The sequence below is a fragment of the Camarhynchus parvulus genome, chromosome 2 (assembly GCF_901933205.1).
Source record: "Camarhynchus parvulus chromosome 2, STF_HiC, whole genome shotgun sequence".
In the NCBI taxonomy this organism is placed as follows: domain Eukaryota; kingdom Metazoa; phylum Chordata; class Aves; order Passeriformes; family Thraupidae; genus Camarhynchus; species Camarhynchus parvulus.
The window spans coordinates 490,612-510,287 of record NC_044572.1 but is presented as its reverse complement, the minus strand read 5'-3'; the positions used below and the strand labels follow the sequence as shown (position 1 = coordinate 510,287).

Here is a 19,676-nt window from a genome sequence, read left to right as displayed (position 1 = left end):
TCCTCACAGCTGAGTCCTCCTCACAGCCCCCTCAGCTTTGGTGGTAGCTGCTCCAGAAGTACCCAGAGCTGTGCTGAGCAGAGGGAGCTCCCTGTGCTGGGCACCATCCCCATGCTGCCCTTTGCTCCTTCCACTTCTGTCTCCTTTCTCTCTGTTTCCATCCTGGGATGGAGCCCTCAGCACAACCACAGCACAGCCCAGAGGGGCCCATGGGGGTGGCTGGGTAGAGCAGGGGCTTCCTTTGCTTTGAGCAGAATAGAGGGGATGATTCAGATGGGATAGTGGGGGGAAATTCTTCCCTGGAGAGTGGCGAGGGACTGGAGTGAATTTCCTGGAGAAGCTGTGGCTGCCCCATCCCTGGAGGCATCCAAGGCCAGGCTGGATGGGGCTGTCCCAGGAGCAAAGTGGGACAGTGGAGGAAGGTGTCCCTGCCCCTGGCAGGAGGGTGTGGGACTGGATGGGCTTTAAGGGCTCTTCCATCCCAGACCAGTGTGACCCTGTTGAGGCCTCACTCAGCTGTTCTTAGCACAGAGGGTTCACTGCAGTACCGGCCCCAATTCCCCAAAGCCCAGCACCCAGACCCCCCTCTCTGTGCCCCGCCGAGGTGCCCGTGCCCGGCTGAGGCCCGTGTGTCCCGCAGGTGGCCCGGGCAGGAGCAGCCTGCCGCCGCGCCGCTGAAGCGCGGGGCCGCGGGGCTGCGCTGGCGCCTCACGCACAGCGTGGCGTGCGCACACCACAAACCCATACACGCTTGCGCCGCCGGCGCTGCCGCCCTTCGTCACCGGCAGCCAGGACCACACCCTGCGGGTGAGCGGGACAGGGGTGGATGGGTGGATGGATGGATGGATGGATGGATGGATGGATGGATGGATGGATGGATGATTGGATGGATGATGGATGGGTGGATGATGGGTATATTGTATATGATGTGGATATTGGATGATGGTGTGGATGGATGATGGATGATGGATGATGGATGGTGGATGGATGATTGGATGGCTGATGGATGGATGGGTGGATGGATGGATGGATGGGTGGATGGATGGGTGGATGGATGGATGGATGGATGGATGGATGGATGGATGGATGGATGGATGGATGGATGGGTGGATGGATGGGTGGATGGATGGATGGATGGATGGATGGATGGATGGATGGATGGATGGCTGATGGATGGATGGGTGGATGGATGGGTGGATGGATGGATGGATGATGGATGGATGGCTGATGGATGGATGGGTGGATGGATGGATGGATGGATGGATGGATGGATGGATGGATGGATGGGTGGATGGATGGATGGATGGATGGATGGATGGATGGATGGATGGATGGGTGGATGGATGGATGGATGGATGATGGATGGATGGGTGGATGGATGGATGGATGGATGGATGGGTGGATGGATGGATGGGATGGATGGATGGATGGATGGATGGATGGGTGGATGGATGGGTGGGCAGGGACAGCAGGGCAGGGAGGGGCAGCCAGGACCACACCCTGAGGGTGAGTGGGACAGGGACAGCAGGGCAGGGAGGCGGAGCTGGGAGCTCCATGGGGTCTGTTCACCGAGCAGTCCAAGGACAGAGCCCAGAGTGTCACCCTGAGCTGAGTGTGGGACCCTCCTGCCGGGGAATGGGTGACTTCAAAGAATTATAGAATCACTGAGGCTGGGAAAGCTCTTCAAGACTGTCGAGTCCAGCCAGTCCCCAGCACTGCCAAGGCCACCACTAACCCATGTCCCCAAGTGCCACATCCACATGGCTTTAAAATCCCTTCAGGGATGGGGACTCTACCACTGCCCCTTCCAATGCCTGACCACCCTTTCCATGAGGGAGTTTTCCCAATATCCAATGTAAACCTCCCTGTCCTCCTGTCCCTGTTCCCTGGAGCACAGCCCGACACCCCCCAGCTGTCCCCTCCTGGCAGGAGCTGTGCAGAGCCACAAGGTCCCTCCTGAGCCTCCTTTTCTCCAAGCTGAGCCCCTTCCCAGCTCCCTCAGCCCCTCCTGGGGCTTCAGACCCTTCCCCAGCTCTGTTCCCTTCCCTGGACATGTTCTAGCCCCTCCAGGTCTTCCCAAAGCAGCCCCCCGGAATTGGGGCCCCTCAGCAGGGCCAGCACAGGGGGACAATCCCTGCCCTGGTCTTGTGGCCACACTGGTTTGATACAATCCAGGAGCCACTGGCCTGTTTCCCACCTGGGCACAGCTGGTCACATCCACCAGCACCCCAGGGCCTTTCCAGCTCCTGTGTGCCCAGCCTGGAGCATCCCATGAGGTTGCTGTGACATTCCCTGAGTGGCAGACCCAGGTTCTGGGCTGTTCCCTCTTCCCTCTCCCCTTCAGCTGTGCAGTGACTGCCCTGTGACCACCCTGGCACTGCCCACCAGCCATGACCTGCCCAGCAGCACCCCGTGGCACCACGGGCGGGCTCTGGCCGTGCCACAGTGGGACCCGGTGGGACCTGTTGTGCCATGGGGAGCTCAGGTGGCACCACCCTGAGCCCAGCTGGCCCCAGAGCCTCACTCGGGCCTCTCCTGCCCCAGGTGTTCCGGCTGGAGGACTCGTGCTGCCTGTTCACCCTGCAGGGCCACTCGGGAGCCATCACGGCCGTGTACATCGACCAGGTACGGGCAGCTGCTGGGCCTGAGCCCTCACACCTGAGCTGGTACCTGAGCCCACCCGGAGATCACACCTCAGCCCATCCCTGCTCCCATCCCTGAGCAGGTGGCTCAGCTGGAGGCACCCACCTGGCTCCCTCCATCTCTCTCTGGCCAAGCCAGAGTTTTCCCCCAGCTCACTGTGAGCTCAGCAGTCTTTCCCGGGAGATCTCTTGCTTTTCTGTCCTTCTGGAGCAGGGAATCCCTGTTCCTGCACTGCCAGCTGGGGCTGAGCAGGCCTGAAGCGGGGCCTGAGCCCCCAGGGAGGCTCTGCCCCCAGTCCCCAGGAGGAGTGGGGGTCCCCAGTGTGCTCCCCACAGCAGCGTGTGCCCCCAGGTGCTCTCCCACTGCACAGAGGTGACCTCGGGTGCCTCTGCACTGGGGTTCCTGGGCTCTGTCCCCCAGCCTGCTCAGGCACAGGGAACAGGCAGGGAAGCGCTGGGCTGGCAGTGCCGGGGTGCAGCCCCGCTCACTCACCTCCTGCAGCGGGAGCGTGGGTGGCAGCGCGTGTGCCCTGGCGCTGACACGGCCCCGCTGTCCTGCAGACCATGGTGCTGGCCAGCGGTGGCCAGGACGGGGCCATCTGCCTGTGGGACGTGCTGACGGGCAGCCGGGTCAGCCACATGTTCGCGCACCGCGGGGACGTCACCTCGCTGACCTGCACCACCTCCTGCGTCATCAGCAGCGGCCTGGACGACGTCATCAGCATCTGGGACCGCAGCTCGGGCGTCAAGCTCTACTCCATCCAGCAGGTGGGACCTGGGGAGGGTTAACCAGGAATTGCTCGGGGGGGAAAACCCTCGGAGACCAACCAACCCCGTGCACTGCCAAGGCCACCACTGATTGTGTCCCCAGGTGCCACATCCACAGGGCTTTTAAATCTTTCCAGGGAAGGGGACTGCTCTGCTACCCTGGGCAGCTCCTTCCAAAGTCTCATCACCCTTTCCATGGGGAAATTCCTGCTGATGTCCCCCGAGCTCCCCTGGCCCAGCCTGAGGCCATTCCCTCTGCTCCTGTCCCTGTTCTCTGGAGCACAGCCCGACCCCCCGGCTGTGCCCTCCTGGCAGGAGCTGTGCAGAGCCACAAGGGCCCCCTGAGCCTCCTTTGCTCCAGGCTGAGCCCCTTCCCAGCTCTACTGCACACCCTCAGGGGTCCTCCTGGGTTTTCCAGGCCCCCCACCAGACCCTGCAGACACCTCAGCTGCACTTGGAGGCTGCGGAGCCACTGTTCCAGCTGGACACGCTTGGAACAGCCTCCCTGTCCCACGCAAGGGCTCCAGTCAGGCCGGGTCCGGTTCGGCCCTGCTCCAGCCCTCGGAGCTCAGCCCTTGCCCTCTGTCCCACTCCAGCCCTCGGAGCTCAGCCCTTGCCCTCTGTCCCGCCCTCCAGCCCCCGGAGCTCATCTCTCCACCCCCGGAGCTCAGCTCTCACCCTGTGTCCCGCAGGAGCTGGGCTGCGGCGCCAGCCTGGGCATCATCTCCGACAACCTGCTGGTGACGGGGGGCCAGGGCTGCGTGTCCTTCTGGGACATCGGCTACGGGGACCTGCTCCAGACCGTCTACCTGGGCAAGAGCAACGAGTCGCAGCCGGCGCGGCAGATCCTGGTGCTGGAGAACGCCGCCATCGTCTGCAACTTCGGCAGCGAGCTCAGCCTGGTCTACGTGCCCTCGGTGCTGGAGAAGTTGGACTGAGCAGGAGGAGGGGACTGAGGCGGGGCTGGGGGCTGTGCCGGAGAGGGGCCGGGGCCGGGGCTCCGTGCCTCCATCCGCGCCGCCGGAGCGGCTCCGCTCACCGAGCGGGGTGCGGCCGCCGCCCTCCTCTGCTCGCCCCGGTCCGGAATCTTCCAAGCGGTCTCGGGGCCCCTGGCAGCGCGATGGTGCGGAGGGACACGGGGCGGGACAGGGCAGAGCGGGGACAGCGTGGTGGCTCCCGGGCCGGACACACAGCGGTGGCTGTCCCGCCCCGGGACACAGAGCAGCCCTCGGCCAGCACCGGGACCGGGACCGGCCCGTCCCGGGCGCGGCTCGGCCCCCACGTGCCTTAGGGCGCGGCAGGGCCCGCCCGCTCCCGCCCGGGGCCGCAGCTGCCCCCACTCTATTTATTTATACGCTGTAAATAGTTATTTATTGGGGCAGGGGGCGCGGGGGCCCAGCCCCGGCAGCGCTGCCCTTGCCGTGCCCTGGCACAGCCGCCCTGCCCGGCTCCCTCCCGCGCCCCGTCTGCAGCAATAGCACCTTCCTCCCCTCCCCTTCCTCCTCCTCCTCCCGCTGCGGGGCCAGAGGAGGCTTTTCTCAGGTTGGGGGCGGGCGGAGCTCTCGCCCCGTCCTGCAGGCGCTGGGGAGGGAGCCGAGCGGGGCACAGCGGGACCAACGTGCACAGCCAGGGCCGGGGCAGCCCCGGCGCTCCCCCGAGCGCGGGCCGGGCCCCGCTGCAGCCCCGCGGCTCCCGGCCCGCCCTGCCCCGAAGCGCCCATGACGCCTGTTCTCGACCCCCGCTGATTGTAGAGGCGGCGCCGGCCTGGGGCGGGGGGGAACCCCGGGACCCCGGCCCAGCCCCCGCGGGTGGCCTTCGCCCAGCTGTACCTTTGTGCTGTACAGGGGACGCTTTTTGTACCGATCGTGTTTTATAACGTGTGCAGAACATCCATTAAACGGAACTAACCCGAGCCTGGCCCAGCCCTGACCCCCCGCTCCGCCAGCACCAGGGCCCGGCCCTGCAGATAAACTCGCTTTATTTTAGTAGCAAAGAGCTGAAAAAGTCAGTTCTACCTGGAGTCAAACAAAGCGGGGCTGGGGGCCGGGGGGCCCCCGCCCCCCTCACGCCTTGTTGAGGGTCCAGAGGGGGTCGAGCATGCTGAGGGGGTCGTCGCTGGGCCGGGGCGCCCGGAGCCCCTCGCCCGGCTGTGCCTGCAGGAAGTTCTGCTTGTTCATGCGCTGCTTGCCCTTGAGGGACGCGTCCAGGCTGAAGGCCTCGGGCGTCAGCGAGGCCAGCAGCTCCAGGGAGGAGGAGGAGGAGGCCGGGGGGGCAGCGGGGGGCTCCGGCGGCCCCCCCGGCCCCTCGGGGCTCTCCCCCCCGACGTGGTTGCTGCTCTCAGCGTCACCCGATGCCTCGGGGAGGGGCGGCCTCGGGGCGGGGGGCTCGGGCTCGGGGGCACCGACGCCATCCACGAGGCCGTCGGGCACGGCCAGCGGCACCTCGGGTTCCACGGGGTCCGGAGCGGGGCCGGGATCCGCCCCCCAGCCCTCCCCGGGCTCGGCGCTGGGGCCCCCCGGTTTGATGCTGAGCTTGGCGATGGTGGCCTGGATGGAGCTGATGGGCACGTCCCCCCCCAGCACCAGGTCCTGGGGGTCCTGCTGGAAGTAGAGCTGGGGGACAGCGGCCCCGTGAGCCCCGGCAGCGGCAGAGCTCCCCAAAACCGCCCGGCACGCCCCCACACCCACCTTGGGGGAGGTGCTGTTGGGGGGCTTGGCCAGGCTGGGGCCGCCCACGCCGTGGCGCAGCAGCACCTGCTCGGCGTGGAGCAGCACGGCCTCGAAGCAGAACTTGAGGTGCAGCTGCAGGGGACAGGGGAGGGGAGGACATGGTGAGGCCCGGGGGTGCCGCCCCACGCCCCCGGGGCCGCAGCCCACCTCAGTACCTTCTCCTGCAGCATGTGCTTGCGCTGCTGCCGCATCCGCCGCACCAGCTGCGCCAGGTCCGGGATGCCGTTCCCGGCCTCCACCTCCTAGCAGGCGAAGGGCGTCCAGCGAGGCAGAAAAGCGTGCGCCCCCGAGCCGCGACACCCCTGAGCTGCAGAGACCCAGCAGGGCAGACACCCCGACGACAGACGCCCCAGGGACAGACACCCCGAGCAGGGACAGACACCCCTGAGCCCTGAGAGACACCCCCGAGCCCTGACAGACACCCCGAGCAGTGACAGACACCCCGAGCAGGGACAGACACCCCTGAGCCCTGGAACACCCGACCTGACAGACACCCCTGAGCGGGACAGACCCCTGAGCCCTGACAGACACCCTGAGACACCCCCGACAGACCCCCGAACGAAGGGGGCGACAGACCCCAGGAGGGGGGTCCCTCTCTCCACTCCAGCCCTGCTCACCTGCAGTGCACCACCACCGGGGTGTGCAGCGGCCGCTGGTGCAGGTAATGGCCGTGCACCTCCTGGATGAAGCGCAGGAGGCTCCCCTTGCTGTCGGGCAGGCCCCTGGCGTGGGGAACACACACTCGCTGGGGGCTCGCACTCAGACCCCCCGACAGGTCAGGGCTGCCCAAACACCCTCCCCACTCCCAGAGCCGAGGTCCCAGAACCGCCCCCGCAGATCAGGACCTCTGGAGCCCCTCTTTGTCCCCCCACATACAGCTCAGGCCAGGAGGTGAACTGGAGGTGGGCCACGGTGCGTTTGAGGCTCTGGTCCCGGTACTGCAGCGTCAGCATCCGCTCCACGTGCGTGGGGGTCACCCGCAGGCTGGTGAGCACCACGCTCAGGGGGCCGTGCGCCACGGGCTGGCCCCGCTCCGACGGGAAGTACCGGAGCACTTTCTGCCGCGGGACAGGCCGTCAGCACGGCCCGGGAGCCTCGGGCCCCGCAGGGCACCGGGCAGGCGGTCCCGTCCCCGGGTCGGGAACCCGCCCGGCCGGCCTGCACCCGGCAAGGGACGGAACGCACCTTGTCCGAGCTCCTGCTCGGACACGAGCATGACCACCACGGACACCTTCTGCTCGTAGATCATGAGCCAGAAGTCGGCGGCGGTGCCGAGCAGCGGGGCCTGGGTGGCGATGAGCGCGGGGCAGTACGGGGACAGGTCCTCCACGCGGCTGGCGTTGATGTAGTCGTCCTTGCCCGAGCGCAGCACGACGCGGTTGCGGTCGTAGGGCATGATGTCCTGGTGCCGGTTCTTCATGGAGTAGCAGCGGGCGATGGCGATGGAGCGCTGCCGGGCGTCGCGCTCCTGCGCCTCCTGCAGCTCCTTCCAGAGCGCGTCCAGCTCGGAGCCGCCGCCGGGCGCGGGCCGCTTCCAGCCGCTCGGCCAGGCCGCGGAACCGCTCCAGCTCGCCAGCAGCCGCCGGACGCTCCGGGCCCCGCTGCGATCGGTCGGCTCGATGAGCTGCACGGCCCGGGCCGCTGCCCCTCCTGGCGCCCCGCCTTGGTGGGCTGCAGCAGCCCCCGGGCGCGCCGAGCCGCCGGGCTGGCTTCGGGCTGGACGACAGCAGGTCGGCGGGCAGGGGCTCTGCCGCGGAACGGCGGCTCCGCTGGGCCCGGGCGGGGGCAGCGCCGGAGGCGCCGCGCGCCGGGGCTGCATGGGCAGGGCCGGGGACGGGACGGGCGCGGGGACGGGACCAGCGGGCCCGGGACACCACGGAGCCCGGCAGCGCCCGGGAGAAGGGGCCTGGCTGGGCGGGGCGGACCAGCGGGGGACCCAGGGCCATGGTGCCGGGGGCAGCTGGGCGCCGGGGGAGCCGGGCTGGGGCAGAAGGGCAGGGCGGGGACGCGGGGGCAACGGCTGGAGCCCCCAGCGCCGGGGGGCCGCTCGGGCGGGGGCCTGGGGAAGGGCACGGCCCCCGGTGCGGGGCCAGGCCCGCCGGGGCAGCTGCTCCTGGAGCTGGTAGAGCTGCGGGGGCAGCGGGGCTGCGCCCGGGCCCGGCGGGGCAGCTGCGCCCCCGAGCGGGAAGCGCTGCTGCTGCTGCTGCTGCTGGGGAATTGGGCCGGGGCGCCAGGGGCACCTCGGGGGGCTGCTGGAAGGGCAGAGGGGCCTGGGCTCGGCCCGGGGTAGGGAAGGGACCCGGCGGGAACTGCTGCGGGCCCTGGGCGAAGGCGGGCGGGGGCTGTGCCGGGGGAAGGGGGCCGGGGCCGGCGCCCCGAAGGGCTGCACTCCCCGTCGTGTAGGGGAAGGGCGCCGGGGCCCCCGGGCGCTGGGGGCAGGAAGGGGCCCCGGGGGGCACGGAGCAGCTGGAGATGGGCGTCTGGACGCTGTCCACCGTGGTGGTGGCCGGGCGGGTGCCCGGGGGCTGTGGCCCCCAGCCCCGGCTGGGCACCCGCGGCGCTGCCCCCGGCACGGGCGGGCGGAGCGGGGCGGGGGCCGGGCCGGGCTGGCCCAGGCCGTAGGCGGGGCCGGCAGGGCCCCGTGCTGGGGGACGCAGCGCGGGGCGGCCGTGGGGGCCCCCGAAGGCGGCTGAGCCGGGCGCTGGATCAGCGGCGGGCCGGGAAGAGCTGGGGCGGCGGGGCGGGCCCGGCCGGGGCCGAGGGCTGCAGGAGCTGCCCGGGACTTCGGGGCGGGGAAGGGCCGGCACGGCGGCAGGCGCGGGCAGGCGGTAGTGCCCCGGGAAGGGCGGCGTGGGGGGCAGGGGGGGCAGCGGGCGCTGGCCACCCCCTGGCAGCAGGTAGGGCTCGGCGGGCCGCAGCCCCCGCCAGGGCGGCCAGCGCCGGGGCCGGCAGCTGGGCCAGGGGCGCGGGCAGCAGCTCCGGGGGGAGGCTCCGCAGCTCCTCCGGCAGCTCCTGCAGCACCAGCGAGCCTAGCTCGGCGGCCTCGGGGCCCCCGGCCTCGTCCAGCGCCTTCTTCTGCAGGGGGGGCTTGGGGGCCGTGGGCCGGGGGGGCGGCTGCTTCTTCAGCTCCCTGGGGGGACAGGGGGCTCAGTGTGGGGCTGGGTGCTGCCCCCCACTGCCCCCCGGGCACCAGGAGCCCTCCCTGTGCCCACAGACCACCACCCACAGCTCCCAGGGCCCTTCTCCCCACAAGGGGTCTCTGTGCCCCCTGCCTGTGCCCACCCACCTCTCCAGCAGCTGCTGCCGGTGTGCCTCGCTGGCCTGGCACGCGGCCCGTGCCCGCTCCAGCAGCTTGGCCGCCTTCCCCTCCAGGTCCGTGTAGAAATCCTTCCCCTCCTGGGACTTCTTCATCAGGTCCTCATAGGCCTCGTAGGAGGCCACCAGGGTCTGCACGGTCGTGTTCCACCTGGGACAGGGCACGGAGAGGCTCAGCAGGACGCAGTGCCAGGGTGAAGGTGGGCACCCAGCTCCAGGCACCTGTGGGACCCTCCGGTTCCCACGGGGATGGGCACAAGGACAGCACAAAGCCACCACAGCCCCAGCAGTGGGGCGGGACAGGAGAAGCAGGTGGTGGCCCCACACCTGTCCCAGGGGGGTGGGGGCTGTTCCTGGGCACTGAGACCCCCCTCCCCACTCACTTGTGCTCCACCTCGGCCAGGGCCTTGCGCACGGCCGCGTATTTGACGTTGGCGTCGGTCAGGGCCTTGAGCACGTTCTCCTGGGCAGCCAGGTTCTGCTCCAGGTACACCTTGAGCTGGTCGTACTTCTTCAGCTGCTCCTCAAAGAGCTTCTGCGGGGACACGGGAGGGTCTGCGGGGCTGTGGGACAGAGCGGTCCCCGAGGGGGACACAGGGGTGTCCCCAGGCCCACCTTCATCTCGGAGCGGTCGGTGGTGACCAGCGAGGTGGTGATGTCGTCCTTCTGGATCATCTCCCGCAGCTGCTGCTCCAGGGACATCCGCTGGTCCCGCATCTCCTGCACCTTGGCCAGGATCCGCTTCAGGTTCTGCAGCACCTGTTTGTCGTCTGGGGGTGGGGCGGGGTCAGGGCGGGGCCGTCCCAGGAACCCCAGGAACCCGCGGGGTGGGATCTGCAGAGCCCGGCCTTGGCTGGGACAGCCTCTGTCCCCTCTGTCCCCAAACAGGGCCCACTCTGCATGTTCCCTGCGGGCAAGTCCCCACCGTGCTGACCACGGATGGTGCCAGTGCCAGGTGACACATGGGGACATCCAGGGGGGCATGGAGAGGGACAGCCCTGCCTCCCCCAGCCCTGCCAGTCCCCTGGAGGAACAGAGGCGGTACAGCCCTGCCTCCCCCAACCCAGGGGGGACAAGGGGCACAGCCCTGCCTCCCCAACCCGGGGGGACACAAGGGGCACAGCCCTGCCTCCCCCAGCCCGGGGGGACACTCCCACCCCCAGGCCAGGACTCACCTTCGGAGAGCGTGGGGGTGGGCAGTGCAGCCCGCACCTGCTCCAGGGGGCCGCCGAGCAGGCGCAGGTTGCCCAGGTGCAGGTTCATGGCGCGGTGCAGCTCGGTGTTGGTGAAACTCGCCTTCTCGTGCAGCTCCAGGTACTTGGAGCACTCCTTGCTGACCTCGGCCAGCCCCGGCGGGGACGCGGGGGCCGGCGGGACCCTCCCCAGCAGCTCCTGCAGCTTGCGCTCCTGCGCCTCGTCCTCCTCCAGCAGGTCCCGGATCTCCTTCAGCGACGCCTCCACGTCGGTGAAGACCCCGGAGAGCACTGGGGGGCACGGGGGGTGGTGGGCATGGGGCCACCTCCTGCCTGCCCCAGGCCTGCAGCCAGGCACGGACACGGCAGCTCCAGGGATAAAGCCGGCTGTGGGCGGCCAGAGGAGGGACACGGCAGCCCAGGCATTGGGGTGCTGGGCACCCCTGCCCTTGGGGTCATCCCCCCTCCCATCCCACAGGGAAAATGCTCTGGGATTCAGGAATTGATGCCAGTACAGAACCAGCCATCGGTGGGAACATTCCTAACACCTTGGGAATGATGCTGGCCCCAGGCCCCAAGCCCCAGGCAGAGAGCAGTGCCAGCCCCCAGCAGGGAGCAGTGCCAGCCCCAGCAGAGAGTAGTGCCAGCCCCGCCCCAGCCAGGAGCAGTGCCAGCCCCCAGGGAGCAGTGCCAGCCCTCAGGGACCCCCGCCCCAGGCAGGGAGCAGTTCCAGCCCCCACGGACCCCAGCCCCAGCCAGGAGTAGTGCCAGCCCCCAGGGAGCAGTGCCAGCCCCCTCACCCTGCATGGACTGGACGAGGTTGCGCACGGTGTCGGGGCGCACGCTGAGCGCGGCGCATTTCTCCATCAGCACGGGCGGGATGTGGTTGTACATGTCCAGGTTGTCCACGGTCTCAGGGTCCAGCTGCATGGAGTCCATGAACTGGCTGTGGGACACAGAGGGGCCCCTGAGGGGTGGCAGTGTCCCCGCTCCAGAGGCTCGGGAGCAGCGGGACCCCGTGGGGCAGAAGGGCCGGGCCCCTCACGTACTCCAGCACTTCGTTCTTGGCTTCGATCTTGGCCATCACGTCCCGCAGCAGCTTGGCCTTCTCCTCGCTGGGACAGCACAGAACAGGACAGCCCATGAGTGCAGGGAAACAGCCAGCAGGCTCAGCCCCAGCTCCAGCCCATGCTGCTGTGGCTGGAGCCCAGGCACACCGTGCAGGGCTGAGCAGGACACACCTGTACAGGGATGAGGCCTCGTGGGCAGCCATGGGCACCAGCTTGGCAAAGATGTCAGGGCCGGTGACCGCGGGGTCCGTGGGGTTCACGGGCAGAGCCTTCACCAGGGGGGCACCTGAGGGACACAGCCAGGCTGGGACAGCTCCTGAAGGGCTGCTCCCCTCAATCCCAGCAGGTCCCTGTGCCCAGGACTGCTCCCCTCAATCCCAGCAGGTCCCTGTGCCCAGGGCTGCTCCCCTCAATCCCAGCAGGTCCCTGTGCCCAGGACTGCTCCCCTCAATCCCAGCAGGTCCCTGTGCCCGGGGCTGCTCCCCTCAATCCCAGCAGGTCCCTGTGCCCAGGGCTGCTCCCCTCAATCCCAGCAGGTCCCTGTGCCTCGGGGCTGCTCCCCTCAATCCCAACAGGTCCCTGTGCCCAGGGCTGCTCCCCTCAATCCCAGCAGGTCCCTGTCCCCAGGGCTGCCCCCTCAATCCCAGCAGGTCCCTGTGCCCAGGGCTGCTCCCCTCAATCCCAGCAGGTCCCTGTGCCCAGAGGCCCCAAAGCCCCCCTGACCTTTGACAGACTGCAGAGTGTCCAGCGCGGGCACGGCCTCGTGGTAGATGAAGTCGTTGTCCTTTTTGGCTGAATTGTACCTGGAAAGGGGAAGTGATGCTGGGAGAGGAGCAGGTGGCATTCCTGGCTCCCTAAGCTCCCTCCCAACAGGCTCAGCTCCCCTGGCTCTCCTGGCATTGCTCCAGCAATTCCCACAGCAGCCAGCCATCCATGCATCCACCCACCCACCCACCCATCCATCCATCCATCCATCCATCTATCTCCATCCATCTCCATCCATCCATCCATCTCCATCCATCCATCCATCAGCCATCCATCCATCCATGGGGCCTGGGGCAGTGCTGGGCTCTGCACGTCAGGACACCGGGAACGCTCCCCAGGCTCCCTGCCCACCAACATTCCCAACCCTTGGAAAAGGATGGAGACACCCCGGGGGGCCCCACAGACTCACTTCCCACCAATGACATCCATGGTGAACCTCAGAGCTTCCTGCACGGTTTCAGGCTGGCCCTGTGGGAGTGAGAGTGGCAATTTCTGTCTGAGCGCTCCCAATGGGATCAGAGAGGCCTGGAGAGCCCCTGGAACCGACCCCAGTCCTGCTCCTCCTGCAGCCCTGGGCCCAGCTGGGAGGGGGAAGCCCCCAGCCCCAGAGGGCAGGACACACCTTGGCCAGCTTGATGGCTTCATTGAGCTTGTCCAGAGCGCTCTGGAAGTAGATGACCTGTGGGAGAAAGGGGCTGGGGTTGGCACGGGGGGCACTGCCCTGGCTCTGCACAGGGCCAGAGCTCCCCACGGCCCTCCCACGGCACCCAGGCCCTGGCAGGACACAGGACACAGCTGTGGATACCCAACCTCCTCCAGGACACCAGCCCCTTCCCAGGACCCCGATCCAGAGGCTGCAGAGGATGAAATGGGATGACACAGCCCCACTTACCCTCTCCCCAAACTTCTGCTGCTCCTCAGCCTGTTTCCCCATGTGCAGCTGGAAGAAAACTGGGATCAGAGCTCTGTAACTCCAGGGAGAGCTTTGAGAGGGGGAGCAAAACCCCCGGGAGCCGCCAGGCTGCTCCAGAGCTGGCAGGAGCACCCTGAGGTGGGACAGGAGCACGGGCAGAGCCCCCCAGCCCCAGCTCCCCCTCACTCACGTGGGCCACAGCAGCAAAGTAATAGATTTTCATTTGGACCAGCTTCTTCCAGTCCTTCTGGATCTTGCCCAGCAGCGAGGCTGTCTCTGAGTTCTCCAGGGCCCGGCAGGCCTCCTTGTAGTAATCCACCACCTGTGGAGAGGGACAGGGGAGAACTCCAGAATCCCAGGGCCAGGGGAACCAGGGCAGGGGAATCACCAGCACCAGCCCAAGGACTTGGATCACCCACAGGAATGGCTGGGGGGAACTCAGGGATGTGTTTGGGACCACACCCAGGGACTGCTACCAGCCCAGGCTGCTCCAAGCTCCATCCAGCCTGGCCTTGGACACTGCCAGGGATCCAGGGGCAGCCACAGCTGCTCTGGGAAATCCATCCCAGTCCCTCACCCACCTCACAGCCAAGAATTCCCTCCCAATACTCCCATTCCCTGTGTGCTGTCACTGCAGGCCCTTGCCCCAAGTCCCTCTGCAGCTCCTGATGCCAGAGCAGGGGGAGCAGGGCTGTGCTGGGAGCAGCTCCTGGAGCTCACCTGGGCACTGATCCTGGCCACGAGGAAGCTCTTCCTGTTGTCCAGCATGGACTTCTCCAGGAGGCACTCCTGTGCCTGCCCCTGCCAGGGACAAGAGAGGAATGTTGAGTGTCCCCAGCCCTTGGGACAGCCCAGACCCCTGGCAGGACCCACTGCCTCCAGCCCCTTTCCCAAGGGAATGTGGCACAGGGAATAGCAGCCCTGAGGATGCTTGGAGAGCCCAGAAATGGCACTGAGCCTTCCCTGATCCCCCAGTGCCCCCCAAAACCTCCTTCCCCCCACCCCGAGAGAGAGCCCAGAGCCCACAGAGAGCCCCTGGGGGACACTGGGGCCCTGTGCCCTTGGACACATGGGGAACACCAACCTCACAGACACACTGGGGGGGTGCCAGTGCCCCCAGTCCCTACCAGCATGAGGTTGATGTTGAGGCTGAGGATCTGGTGGCTCATGTCCACGCTGTAGGAGTGAGGGAAGTGATCCCGCAGGTAGGTGAAGGCACCAGCAGCACACTGGAAGTGGGTGCAGGAAACCTTCATGCCCTGAGGGGATGGAATTGTTGGCTTTGGAGAAGACTTCCCAGATCACAGAGTTCAGCCAGCCCCCAGCACTGCCAAGGCCACCCCTGACCATGTCCCCAAGTGCCACATCCACAGGGCTTTTCAATCCCTGCAGCAATGGGGACTCCAGCCCTGCCCTGGGCAGCTGGGCAGGGCTGGAGAGCCCTTTCCAGGAGGAACATTCCCAATATCCACCTGAGCCTGCCCTGGAGGCCGTTCCCTCTTGTCCTGTTCCCTGGCAGCACAGCCTGAGCCCCCAGCTGTCCCCTCGTGTCCCCTGCTGGTGCTCCCCCTTCCCCAGCTCTGCTCCAGCCCCTCAGTGTGCTGAACCTGCACACCCCAAACCCCACAGGTTCCAGGCTCCTCCCAGTGCCCAGCACAGGGACGGTCCCTGCCCTGTCCCACCCAGCTGGCACTGCCCAGGGCCCCAGAGGGACAGAGCTGGCACTGAGGGGCCCTTACCTCCTCGGACACGCGCTTGTCCATGGCTCCCAGCATGGAATGCAGGGCTCCTGCGGGGACAGGCGGGGGCTCAGCGGGGCAGGGACACCCCAACGCCCCTGGGAACGGGGGCTTGGGCCAGGGAGCCCCAGGGCTGCTGGACTCAGGGGGCTCACCCAGGTTGTAGAGCACACAGGCCTGCTCGTACTTGATGTCCTCGTGCGTCACCGCCTTGCCCGAGAAGATCTCAGTCCTGGGGGAAGGGGCACAGGACAGGGAGCAACCAGGGGTTCTCCCAAGAGCAGGAATTACTGGGAACCCCATTCCCCAAGGGTCCCTGGGACCCCCTCTGCAGGACCCCATTCGCCAGGGGCTCCCCAGGGCAGGACCCCATTCCCCAAAGGTGCCCTGGGATCCCCCTGTGCCACCCCAGGCAGGACCACATTCCCAGGACATCACTGGGCCACCCCTGTGCCACCCCAGGCAGGACACTGTCATCCCCAAGGCGTTCCTGGGATGCCCCAATGCCACCCTGGGCAGGACCACACTCCCAGGGGGTTCCTGGAGCAGCCTTCTCCCAGGAAATGGGCATGGCCACATCCTGCCTGGCTCAGCCTCACATCCCAGCCCCCCATCCCAGATCCCCATCCTGGATCCCACATCTCAGCCCCCACCCCGTGCCAGATCCCCCATCCTATCCCAGATCCTCCATCCCAGCCCAGTCCTGCATCCCAATCCCCCATCCCATCCTATCCCATCCAATCTCATCCCATCCCATCCCAGATACCCCATCCCAGCCCCCCACCCTGTGCCAGATCCCCCATCCTATCCCATCCCATCCCATCCCATCCCATCCCATCCCATCCCATCCCATCCCATCCCAGATCCCCCATCCCAGTCCCTGATACCCCATCCTATCCCACCCCATCCCAGATCCCCCATCCCAGATACCTCATCCTACCCCATCCCATCCTGGATCCCCCATCCTGGCCCCCCACCACATCCCAGATCCGCCATCCTATCCCCTCCCACCCTGCCATCCCCCATCCCATCCCATCCCATCCCATCCCACCCTGGATCCCCCATCCCATCCCATCCCATCCCAGCCCAGCCCATCCCATCCCAGCGCAGCCCTCACCATGTGACAGGCACGGCCGCCTCCTGGCCCTGTCCCATGGGGATGCGGCTCTGCAGGAAGTGCAGCTGCCCCAGGTACTTGCGCAGGGTGCTGCAGCCCTCGAAGTCCCGCACGCTGAAGCTCGCGAGCAGGGAGGGGAGGGAGAGGCTCAGGGGACACGTTCTGGGCAGGAACAGGAGCAGGGAGAAGCTCAGGGGACACGTTCTGGGCAGGAACAGGAGCTGTCCTGCAGGGGAGGTGAGCTCTGAGCAGGAACAGGAGCAGGGAGAGCAGGGGAGGCTCAGGGGACACGTTCTGGGCAGGAACAGGAGCAGGGAGAGCAGGGGGAGACTCAGGGGACACGTTCTGGGCAGGAACAGGAGCAGGGAGAGGCTCAGGGGACACGTTCTGGGCAGGAACAGGAGCAGGGAGAGGCTCAGGGGACACGTTCTGGGCAGGAACAGGAGCAGGGAGAGCAGGGAGAGGCTCAGGGGACACGTTCTGGGCAGGAACAGGAGCAGGGAGAGCAGGGGGAGACTCAGGGGACACGTTCTGGGCAGGAACAGGAGCAGGGAGAGGCTCAGGGGACACGTTCTGGGCAGGAACAGGAGCAGGGAGAGGCTCAGGGGAGGTTCTGGGCAGGAACAGGAGCAGGGAGGAGCAGGGGAGGCTCAGGGACACGTTCTGGGCAGGAACAGGAGCAGGGAGAGCAGGGGGAGACTCAGGGGACACGTTCTGGGCAGGAACAGGAGCAGGGAGAAGCTCAGGGGACACGTTCTGGGCAGGAACAGGAGCAGGGGAGGCCAGGGACACGTTCTGGGCAGGAACAGGAGAGGGAAAGCTCAGGGGACACGTTCTGGGCAGGAACAGGAGCAGGGAGAGGCTCAGGGGACACGTTCTGGGCAGGAACAGGAGCAGGGAGAGCAGGGAGAGGCTCAGGGGACACGTTCTGGGCAGGAACAGGAGCAGGGAGAGCAGGGGAGGCTCAGGGACACGTTCTGGGCAGGAACAGGAGCAGGGAGAGGCTCAGGGGACACGTTCTGGGCAGGAACAGGAGCAGGGAGAGGCTCAGGGGACACGTTCTGGGCAGGAACAGGAGCAGGGAGAGCAGGGGGAGGCTCAGGGGACACGTTCTGGGCAGGAACAGGAGCAGGGAGAGCAGGGGGAGGCTCAGGGGACACGTTCTGGGCAGGAACAGGAGCAGGGAGAGCAGGGGGAGGCTCAGGGGACACGTTCTGGGCAGGAACAGGAGCTGTCCTGCAGGGGAGGCCGAGCAGCAGCATGGGATGGGGCAGGGCTCCTGGAAAGCCTCGGGAACAGCTCAGCGCTCCCAAAAACGAGCCCGGGGGAGCCCCTTCATGGATGGGGGGGAGCGGGGTGGGGAACTGAGGCTCTGCACCCCCGCACAGCTCCCAGGGCTGGGACAGCCATCCTGGGGCACAGCGGGGCAGGAGGGAACAGCAGCAGCAGGGGGAAGGTTCCCGGCCTCCTGCCTCAGGAGGAATCCCAGCGCCGGCCGGGGGCTGTCTGGGCCCCCCGGGGCCAGCACCAGGAGTGTCCCTGCCGCCCCCAGCCAGCAGCTCGTGCCCCCGGATCGCCGGGATCACCCACGGGCTGCTCCTGGGCCACAGGCCGGGCAGACGGGCAGCCCCGGCCCGGGGGGACGGCAGGGCCGCCCCAGAGCCCCCAGGGTGCCCCCTCACCTGCCGGAGCAGCTCCAGCTTCCGCAGCTCCTCGTTGTAGCTCTCCGGGTTCTCCCCATAGTTCTTCAGCACGAACTGCGAGACGGGACAGGCTGAGCGGCCCGGAGCGCCCCCCGGCCCCGGAGCGGCCACCGGGCACCGGGGACACCGCACCGGGCACCGGGGACACCGGGCCGGGCACCGGGGACACCGGGACGGGCACCGGGGACACCGGGACGGGCACCGGGGACACCGGGACGGGCACCGGGGACACCGCGCCGGGCACCGGGGAGTTTGACACCCACGGACGGCTCGGAGAATGGGATCGGGGAACGGCTGAGGTTGGAAAAGGGACTAAAGGGCGAAGGGAAGGTCCCCTCGGCCCCAAGGTGTGTTGGTGACGCCCCCAGGGGACACCCGTGTCCCCCGCAGAACCGCGGGGGGAGCGACACAACGCTGGGGACCCCCCAGTTCTCCCCATCCATAAATTCTGTGGCACAGGAAGCGGCGGACGGGGTGGCGCTTGTTTCCAGCCGTTCATTAAGTGACTAATTAATTACCGGGCCCCCGCGGGGTGGCACGGACACGGTGCCAGCCCCCGGTGGCCCCGGGCAGGGGGGTCCCGTCCTCCCGTCCCTCGCTGCCCGCCCCGATCCAAACCCCCAGCTCCAGCCCCAGGCTGCACGGACCCCCAGGCATCCCGCCCGCCGTTCCCCCTGCCCTGGGCCCCCCGAAGGCAGCGGGACCTCCCCGGTTCCCTCCCGGCCCCGCCCCGCCCAGGCCCGAGCCCGGCCCCACCTTCTTGACGGCGGCGTTGAAGGCGAACTCCCCGGCCTCCTTGAGGTCGAGCCAGATCATGGGCATGCGGGGCACGGCCTCCATCCCGGCCCCGCTCCCGGCCCGATCCCGGCCCCGCTCCCGGCACGGCCCGGCCCGGCCCGCCGGAACCGCGCGCGGGGGCTCACGGGACACCGAGTCCGCGCGACACTTCCGGCCTCGTTCCCATGGCGACGCCCCGCCCCTCGCGCCTTTCCCACGGCCCCGCCCCTAAGAAGGGGTGACGTGCGGTCACGCCCACACAGGGCGGGGCAAGCGCCGTTGCCATGGGGACGCCTCGCCCTCTGACTGGAGGACACGGATGTTGTCATGAAGAAGCCCCGCCCCGGATGCGGGGCGGTTGCTATGGCAACAGGCCATGCCCAGCCCTTGCAAGGCTCCCCTATTGGGGCGCTGTAATTAATTACCCCGTTAATTACCATTCTCCCCACCTCCGCGGCCCCCCGGTTGGGTATTTGGGGTTCCAGGACGCCTCAGTGGTCCCAGGCACACCTCGTCCTGCCCCAGGGCTGCTCCAATAACACAGATCAACAGGAGCTTATCCTACAATATTCCAGTAATGCATTTCACCCGTTAATGTAACCATCTGCTCTGTTAATTAACTGATACATTAATTTAATTGAGGCACTAACGGAGCCATTCGATGGGTTCTGGTACCCCAGCAGCCCCTCAGCAGCTTCCAGGATCCCTGCAGGAGCACACGTGGGTCACTGCTTTCAGCTGGGAACTGCGCCCTGCCCCACAGCCAGCGTGTCCCTGCATCCCTGTCCCGGCTCTGCAGCCACCCAGTCAGGCACCGGGGACTGGGGACACAGGAGGTGAGCTCAGGGACACCAGGACCCAAGGACATTGGGACACTGGGGTTCAGGGAAATGGGGCCATCTGAGCCTGGGACATGGGGACAGCAAGCCCAGGTGACCCTGGGGA

At 67.7% G+C, this 19,676-nt stretch overlaps 2 protein-coding genes across 2 annotated transcripts in view; one reads left to right on the top strand and one right to left on the bottom strand.

Moving 5' to 3' along the window:
• Positions 1-5,316, top strand: part of SCAP (SREBF chaperone) — a 61,085-nt gene extending 55,769 nt beyond the window's left edge. The window contains 6 exon segments of the mRNA XM_030971501.1: positions 641-667; positions 670-777; positions 1,478-1,506; positions 2,545-2,625; positions 3,204-3,410; positions 4,103-5,316. Coding sequence (XP_030827361.1) covers positions 641-667; positions 670-777; positions 1,478-1,506; positions 2,545-2,625; positions 3,204-3,410; positions 4,103-4,348 — 698 coding nt within the window. The 3' untranslated portion in view covers positions 4,349-5,316.
• A 62-nt stretch (positions 5,317-5,378) lies between these two features.
• PTPN23 (protein tyrosine phosphatase non-receptor type 23) lies at positions 5,379-18,869 on the bottom strand. The gene is given in 28 exon segments (XM_030943153.1): positions 5,379-6,022; positions 6,098-6,211; positions 6,295-6,429; positions 6,431-6,446; positions 6,757-6,861; positions 7,016-7,197; positions 7,323-8,348; positions 8,410-8,828; positions 8,923-9,269; positions 9,426-9,605; positions 9,838-9,989; positions 10,070-10,224; positions 10,630-10,938; positions 11,448-11,593; positions 11,697-11,762; positions 11,889-12,003; positions 12,441-12,520; positions 12,892-12,950; positions 13,105-13,161; positions 13,375-13,422; positions 13,586-13,717; positions 14,116-14,196; positions 14,523-14,654; positions 15,135-15,184; positions 15,290-15,366; positions 16,252-16,365; positions 17,926-18,008; positions 18,711-18,869. Coding segments are annotated over 28 exon segments (5,013 nt in total). The 5' UTR covers positions 18,795-18,869; the 3' UTR covers positions 5,379-5,473.
• Positions 18,870-19,676: the final 807 nt, after the last annotated feature.